This window comes from Diplotaxodon limnothrissa, unplaced genomic scaffold, assembly GCF_057381915.1.
Source record: "Diplotaxodon limnothrissa isolate DT_005_m unplaced genomic scaffold, D_limnothrissa_male_GT1.1 unmapped_scaffold_1, whole genome shotgun sequence".
NCBI classification, from domain to species: domain Eukaryota; kingdom Metazoa; phylum Chordata; class Actinopteri; order Cichliformes; family Cichlidae; genus Diplotaxodon; species Diplotaxodon limnothrissa.
In genome coordinates, this window is record NW_028188555.1 from 704,350 (window position 1) to 713,262 (window position 8,913).

An 8,913-nucleotide genomic window follows, 5' to 3' on the forward strand; every position below is an offset into this window, starting at 1 on the left:
ACCAGGTAAGAACATTGTTGAGGTTTAAATTTATAATCTTAAATACTTATATGCTGATTATATTGCTTTATAAGAAAGGCCCAACTCTGAGTACACTCTGTGCCGACAGGACTGACAGGAAATTACATGCTTTTGCAGGCAAAAAGTGAAACTAAGCAGAGTGTTTGATCGAAACTTAAAGTGTGTGTGACGTCTATATAAATGACTAGGCTTCCTGTTTTGTGCTTCAGACCTGGGGTTGTGTGTTCAGGTCTCCATATCCGGATATGTAAAATAAAGATAATTTTTTAAAGTAAAAAGACCACTTTTGAGCCGTGTCTTTTTGGCCGTAAAGAATACCAAAGGACCGGAATTTAATAACATTAAAACCAAACAATAAATGAGCAAAGTAGTGCATGATAAATATAGATGACAAATACAAAGTGCAATATAGAAACACTGGGTAAAAAGAAATGAACAATTAAAAAGGAGGATAACAGATGTGAGCAGTAGTTAAACAGTAGAAATAAATATATAATAAACAAACAAAAATAGATAATAAATGAAAGCCAGGTCTGAAAGGTGAGTTTGGCTTTAAAAGCATGAAAACACACTGCTGTCTTCAGGAAGGCTGCTCCAGTAACAGAAAGTCATCTACATGTGGGTTTAGTTCTGACTTTAGGGACAAGTAAAAAAATAAAATAAAATAAAAACATCTGTCCAGACAACCTGACAGTCAAAAATATAAACTCAGGAACTTAAAAGGAAAATTGTGCTGACTTTGAACGTCCACATCAAGATAAACTTACAGATTTAAGAGTCAAAAAGTGTCAAAACGTCTGTATCCTTACCTGAGAGTTTCAAGTTTACAGTCAGGACTCTTTAGTCCAACACACAGCAAATCCAATCCTGAATCCTGCAGTTTGTCCGAGCTCAGGTCCAGCTCTCTCAGATGATTGGATGGGGAGCTGAGAATTTCAGACAAAGCTTCAAAGCTTCTTTTTGAGAGTTTACAATCTCTCAGCCTGAGGAAGAATAACAATGGAGACATATTCTTTTATTCATCTAGCATTATTAAACATATTTGTTCATAGATTCACTTACAGCACTTTCTTGGATGCTTTGACCACTGGCAGCAGCTTCAACAATGCCTCCTCTGAACGGGAGTATTTCTCCAGGTCGAACTCATCCAGATCTGATGACAGTAAGATGAAGACCAGAGCCGACCACTGAGCAGGAGACAGTTGATCTGTGGAGAGACGTCCTGATCTCAGGGACTGTTGGATCTCCTCCACTAGAGAACGATCATCCAGTTCATTCAGACAGTGGAACAGGTTGATGCTTTTCTCTGCAGACAGTTTCCCACTGAGCTTCTTCTTGATGTAGTGAACTGTTTCCTGATTGGTCTGTGAGCTACTTCCTGTCTGTGTCAGCATGCATAGGAGATCCTGATTGGTCTGCAGTGAAAGACCCAGGAGGAAGCGGAGGAACAAGTCCAGGTGTCCATTTGGACTCTTTAAGGCTTTGTCCACAGCACTCTGGTAGAAGTCTTTTACAGTAAGTGTTTTCTGGAAGATTTTAAAGAGAGGAGATTGTTTCTTAAGCAGGTTGACTCCAGAGTTGATGAAGGTCAGATAGACATGAAGAGCAGCAAAGAACTCCTGAATGCTCAGATGGATGAAACAGTAAACAACGTTGTTGAACATGTGGCACTCATCAGCTTTAAAGATCTGTGTGAACACTCCTGAGTACACTGAGGCTGCTCTGATATCGATGCCACACTCTGTCAGGTCTGATTTATAGAAGATCAGGTTTCCTTTCTGCAGCTGATCAAAGGCCAGTTTTCCCAGAGACTCAATGATCTTCCTGCATGAATCTGTCTCAGCTCCTCCATCATACTTGATGTCCTTCGTTTGTAGGTGAAATAGCACAAGGCGTAGGTAGAGCTCTGTGAGAGTCTTAGGCAGATCTTGACTCTCTTTGTTCTTCATGACAAACTCCAGAACTGTAGCAGTGATCCAGCAGAAGACTGGGATGTGGCACATGATGTGGAGGCTTCGTGATGTCTTGATGTGGGAGATGATGCTGCTGGCCTGCTCCGAATCTCCGAATCTCTTCCTGAAGTACTCCTCCTTCTGTGGGTCAGTGAACCCTCTGACCTCTGTCACCACGCCAACACAGTCTGGGATCTGATTGGCTGCTGCAGGTCGTGTGGTTATCCAGAGGCGAGCAGAGGGAAGCAGTTTCCCCCTGATGAGGTTTATCAGCAGCACATCCACTGAGGTGGACTTTCTAGGGTCAGTCAGGATTGTAGTTTTGTGGAAGTCCAGAGGAGGTCGACACTCATCCAGACCATCAAAGATGAACACAACCTGGAAGTCTTCAAAGGTGTAGATTCCTGCTTTTTTGGTTTCAGTAAAGAAGTGATGAACAAGTTCCACCAAGCTGAACTTTTCCTCTTTCAGCAGATTCAGCTCTCTGAAAGTGAATGGAAACATGAACTGGATGTCCTGGTTGGCTTTGTCTTCAGCCCAGTCCAGAGTGAACTTCTGTGTTAGGACTGTTTTCCCAATGCCAGCCACTCCCATTGTCAGCACTGTTCTGATTGGTTTATCTCTTCCAGGTGGGAGTTTAAAGATGTCTTCTTGTCTGATGGTTGTTTCTGGTCTGTCTGGTTTCCTGGATGCTGTTTCAATCTGTCTGACCTCATGTTCATCATTGACCTCTGCAGTCCCTCCCCCTGTGATATAGAGCTCTGTGTAGATCTGACTCAGGAGGGTCGGGTTTTCTGTTGTAGAAATCCCCTCGAGCACACACTGGAACTTCTGCTTCAGGTCTGACTTGAGTTTGAGCTGACACTCAGTGAGAATCTCTGCATGAATAAACAGCAAATGACACAAATGAGAAAACTGCATTCTGGTTACTGTGGTTATGTGTTCAGTTCACTGGACTCTTGGTGTCATGATCCGGGTGAGTCTGAGTAACTTTCCACAGCATCATCTCTCCTCCCCTGGGTGGAGCCCTCCTCACTCCTCCGTGCTCCTCACCTGTTGCCAATTACTCCGGCAGTATCTATGAGCAGCACTCACAATGAACCTTCTCCAGATTGTGTGCTTAGCACAGTCAGTTCTCTGCCTCACATTTTGTCTTGTGCTCCTCAGCTTGTTTCGCGTAACCCTCTTTTCCTGTTCCCTAGTCGGCACCTGGATATATCTTCCAACTCTCGCCATAAGTCACGCCTCAGGATTCTGGCCTGCCACTGCTGGGAAAACTCACTCTTGCAAACTGCCATCCTCAGCTGCCTGCCTCCCTGTGCACCCACATCTCACTCTGTACCCAGATTTAATTCATCTCCTCCTCCAGCTGATCTCCACCTGCAGCCACGTAACACCTCTTAGTTTTTAAATCTTGGACTCATTCACTACACTGTGGACCACTCTGATTATTATCTCCTTTGTTCCAGTGATCCTGGATAGTTTCTATTCGCCCGATTCTGCCCCTGTTGTTCCTTTGACCTGCCTCAGCTTATGTTCTGGCCTCAGCTCTGCACTTCTCATAATACCTCGCTTGCTGTTGAATTTAGCCGTGATTCAGCTTTCTCCGTCAAGAAATCTAGTAAAATACATTTCTGTTAAAAGTCACTCAGCCTCCGTTTTTTGGTTCTGTGCTTGACTCCATTCCTTTTCATGAGCCATTGAGCCCTGACACTTGGGTTATAACTGAGGGCAGGTTTTATAGAGACACATTCGATTTAATTATGTTTATTTATACAGCACCAAATCAATACTAGCAACATTTCACATATTACATAAACAACACTATGGAGCCAGTGATGAATAAATATGTAGAATAAATGAAAGAATTTCAAGTATAAAAGTTTTTTTTTAATTCCTCCAAATAACAACAACAGTCACCCCAATGTGCTTTATATTGTAAGATAAAGAACCTACAATAATACAACTGAAAAAAAAACCAAATATCTTTTTGGGTCCTGAAAACTGAAGGCTCTGCCTCCCATTCTACTTTTAAATACTCTGTGAACAACAAGTAGGCCTGCAGAGCGAGAGCGAAGTGCTCTAATAGGGTCATATGGTACTACAAGGTCATTAAGATAAGATGGGGCCTGATTATTTAAGACCTTGTATGTGAGGAGCAGGATTTTGAATTCTGGATTTAACAGGAAGCCAATGAAGGGAAGCCAAAACAGGAGAAATATGCTCTCTCTTTCTAGTCCCTGTCAGGACTCTTGCTGCAGCATTTTGGATTAGCTGAAGGCTTTTCAGGGAGTTTTTTGGACTTCCTGATAATAATGAATTACAGTCGTCCAGCCTGGAAGTAATAAATGCATGAACTAGTTTTTCAGAGTCTCTCTGAGACGGGATATTTCTAAATTTAGAGATGTTGCACAAATGGAAGAAAGCAGTCTTACATGTTTGTTTAATATGTGCGTTGAAGGACATGTCCTGGTCAAAAATGACTCCAAGGTTCCTCACAGTGTTACTGGAGGCCAAGGTAATGCCATCCAGAGTAATAATCTGCTTAGAGACCATATTTCTAAGATTTTCAGGGCCGAGTACAATAACCTCAGTTTTATCTGTATTAAGAAGCAGAAAGTTAGCGGCCATCCAGGTCTTTATGTCTTTAAGACATTCCTGCAGTTTAACTCATTGGTGTGTGTTATCTGGCTTCATGGACAGATGGAGCTGGGTGTCATCTGCATAGCAGTGTAAATGTATGCTATGTTTTCTAATGATGCTGCCTATGGGAAGCTTGGTAACGGGAGCGTTGCCAGCAGAAGGCTGAAGTGGAATCTCCAAGAAAGCTGCAGAAGAAAAAACATGAGCTGAAATGGTGGATTTCAGTCATATAAGGAGAACTGTGGCTTTCCTCCAACCTTTGACCAATCACCTTAGTGTCCTGTTTATCAACCATAATAAAAAGCATTTACTGTGTGGGCATTTTTTTGTTTGGGTCTCCAAACAGCAGAAAGAAATGGCAGCCATTTTTTTAACTTTACCTTCAACTGGTAAATAGATTTAAGAAAAAGCACTTTGATCATATTTGTGACGTGTCCCAAACTGTTGTTGTCGCCTCATTTATGTTGATAAAACAGCTCTAAAACCAATCTGACAATATAAATCTGTAAAATGGGCAGAAAACCTGCTGCTGGTCCCATTTTAATCAAACCAACCCAAAGAGCAGATATTCATGTGTACACAGGAGGTTATTTGTGCAGATGCATAAACCACAAACTGTTGGCTTTCTGCAGTCTCTCACTCCTGAAAGTGTTGGCAAGTGCTTTGGATTTATTATTTATATGGATTTTAATGGCACCTGTGTAATGTTAACTAAGGTTTTTATTGTTTATGTGTTTTTTGTTTAGTCATTCCCTGACTTACCTGTGGGTTCTGGGATGGTTTTATTTAAATTCTCCAACAGATCATTCCTGTTTATCCTCCCCAAAAGATTTTTAGTGACTTCAAAAGTGTTGATAGAGTAGGTATCAAACATCAGATCCACTATGTCCGTCCTCTCTGCATTCTCCAGTTTACTCACTGGGATTGCTGGTAAACCTTCTACAGACCCGTTCTTCAGATGCCACTTAAATTTTTCAAAGTCATCACGTCCCAAATCCTCCAAAGTCCCCAGAAGGATTTCTTTAGGTGTCGTCATCTTTTACCCTGTAAGGATCCGATAAACAAAGACTGTAACAACAGCTGGAGAGGTAATTGTCTGATTTATCAGAATTTAACTTGATTCTAACAGCAGTTCATCACTACCACCAATAAATTTCTTAGGCTCAGAATGCAACAAAATTGCACATGAAGAAGCACATAGAGAAGTATCCAAGTAACACTTTGCTACAATATAAAACAAACAATTATAAATAAAGAAAATATATAAACTAAATATATACACTACCCGTCAAACGTTTTAGAACAGCCCAATTTTTCCAGTGTTTTTGTCACGGTTTGCGAGCCGTGTGTAAATTATCAAAGGACCCTTTATGCAGGCAGCTCAGATGCAAGTGAGTTTATTCATCACATGGTGATACAAACAGAAATGGCGAAGGTGAGCATGGAAACTAAGCAAAAACCTAAAAACTAATAGTACACGAAGGGAAGACGAAAACACGGAACACAAGGGGTGGGAGCAAAGCACCACAACACATCACTATATAGACAGTTACACAGAGGGAGACACAGAAGGCAACAACACAGGGCGGAACAAATGGACAGAGAAGACTAAACACAGAACAGAGCGCACAGAGAAACAAGGGGGGCAGGGAATCAAAACCTAGGAAGCATAGAATAACTCACAAACTAAACTGGCATAACACAAAAATCACAAAGAACTGAAACCACTAGCTCAGGAGACCCAGGACCCTGACAGATACGCAGACAAACCAGCAACTAACAGAGGCAAACACAAGGTTTAAATACACAGAGGGATAACGAGGGAATGAGACACAGAAGGAAGACACATCTGGGAGTGATTGACAAGACGAGACAGAGGAAACGCAAACTAAACACACTGACATGAGACACGGACCTTCACAACAAAGCAGGAAATAGAAAGACTGAACTTAGAGGTACAACAAAACACAGAACCAAAACGTAAGAATAAACAAAGATACATCATGAAATCAAAGATTAACAATACAAAACAGAAAACACTGAGTCACAGACCCAGGATCGTGACAGTTTTATTGAAAATATCCTTTTTATTTCTCATTGCGCTCTGAAATGAAAGCATAGTACAAATAAGCAGTTGGAGTTAAAAATAAATCATGAAACACATTTATAGACCAAAGTTTATTCTAAACGTTTGACTGAACACACCCGTGGCTTCTGTCTACAATAGAAATCAAATATTCTCCCATATCTGTAGCAGATGTTCCCGTAAACGTGGACCTTGTAATAATAATAATAATAATAACTTTATTTATAAAGCGCTTTCAAACAAAGTGCTGTACAACTAAAGAGATAAATTAAATAAAAGCGATACATAGCAATACAGGTAAAAGACACAATACAAGTTAAAAACAATAAAAATGTAAAAACTAAAAGCCATAGAATTAAGACATGTAGGATCGGGTGAACAAATGTGTCTTCAACTTGGTTTTAAAAACCTCCACAGAGCAGCCTGCCGAATATCTTGTGGGAGGTTGTTCCACAGAAACGGGGCATGAAAAGAAAAAGCTCTCCAATTGTCTTTTTTCTGGCTCTAAGAACTTTTAGAAGACCAGAGTCCTGAGATCGGAGAGCACGAGATGGAACATAAAGGTGTAAAAGGTCGGAGAGGTATGAAGGTGCCAATCCGTTTAAAGCCTTGTAGGTGAGCAGCAGGACCTTAAAATCTGCTCGAACCTGACAAGGTAGCCAGTGAAGACATCTCAGAACAGGGGTAATGTGCTCAAATTTCCCAGTTCTTGTTAAAATGCGAGCAGCTGCATTTTGCACCAACGCCAGAATCTCAGGTTAAACCTCACAAAACTTTAACAACCACCAAACAGCTGAAACAGTAAATGAGAGCAGGAACACGGATTCTGCACAAAGACGTAAACACAAAGCTCAGAGCCGCCGACACATCAGAATCAGTGAGATGTCGCCTTTCTCACCCGATGGCACGGACACGGTCGGGGCTGAAAGCCGACAGCTCGCTGATTCTGATGTTTCGGCGGCTCCGAGCTTTGTGTTTACGTCCTTTTTACGCTGATTCTAAAGCTGTTAGTTTTATCTCTCTCCAAACAATATTGACTGAACCAGCAGCAAAAGAAGATCCAAACTACGCTTCACATAAACATCGTCATGAACTCACTCTGACTTTTGCTGTTTTGCTTCCACCAGGATAAAATCACACGTCATGCACAGCTCTCTCTCTCTCTCTCTCTCTCACACACAGTTTCCTGTCTAAAAATCTGTTTTCTGCATTATTCGCTTGCTTGTTACGCACAAGTCTACCGTTGTTTACAGCGCTGTCGGCCGCTGTTTTTTTCCTTTTACTTACTTCCAAAAAGAAAACCTAATTTCTGCCGTTCAACAGGCTTCTGAACAAATTTAAACTTTTTAAAATTATGCAAATTGCAAAACGCTGTGTCTGTCATAAAACCGCTGTAACTTCAGAGGTAATGTTCATATGTTGATTAATGGTTTTCTTTCGTTTTTGATCTACTGTAGAATATTTTTATAAAACCACCTTCATGTTTTTCTGTTTTATCTTCAGCTACTTTGACACAAAGGCCTCTGCTGTGATGCTCACACCTTTGATAAAGTCTTGCGAGTGTCAGCTTCCTTTTTATAGACACAAAAATATGTAAATGTACTGATCTGAATTATAATATTTCTGACTGTCTGAGGCAAAATTTCCCAGATTCAAATCGAATTGAATCGAATCGTGGATCGAATTGATTCAGGACCTTGTGAATCGGAATCAAATCGATTCTAGAAATCAGTGACGATACCCTGCCCTATTTGCGACCATGTCAACATCCAGTCCAGGCTTTTTCAAGATTGGTACTACCACAGCTGATTTAAAACATTCAGGAAAGACTCAATGAAGTATTTAAAAGAAACAGGTTGTAGGGTCCTAATGCTGACCACAGTTCCTTTATAGCCCAGGCTGGTAGAGGATCCAAAGAACAGGTTTTACAACCTTCCTTAATCCAGAAAGGGAAATAGAGATGGACCAATATTACGTATCGGTCCAATACTGACGGAAATTACTGGATCGGATATTGGAGAGAAATTAAAAATGTAATCCGATCCATTAAATATCAAAAACTTGCGACATGGCGTAACTCGGCTCATAACCGTAGCACGTCGCAGCAGTATGCGTCATGTGATAGAGCGGCTGCGTGTATTTGGAGCCTCGCTACCAACCCGGCATTTCATCTCCGAGGAAGTTATCCCAGAGAGAAGTAAAGCAAGTGTG

At 41.1% G+C, this 8,913-nt stretch overlaps 1 protein-coding gene across 1 annotated transcript in view; it reads right to left on the bottom strand.

Moving 5' to 3' along the window:
- The window catches only part of LOC146606968 (NACHT, LRR and PYD domains-containing protein 12-like), a 48,850-nt gene extending 43,198 nt beyond the window's left edge, over positions 1–5,652 (bottom strand). The window contains exons 1-2 of the mRNA XM_085349142.1: positions 5,379–5,652; positions 1,084–2,851 (exon numbers count right to left, since the gene is read on the bottom strand). Coding sequence (XP_085205268.1) covers positions 1,084–2,851; positions 5,379–5,652 — 2,042 coding nt within the window. The remainder of the gene's footprint in view (positions 1–1,083; positions 2,852–5,378) is intronic.
- Positions 5,653–8,913: the final 3,261 nt, after the last annotated feature.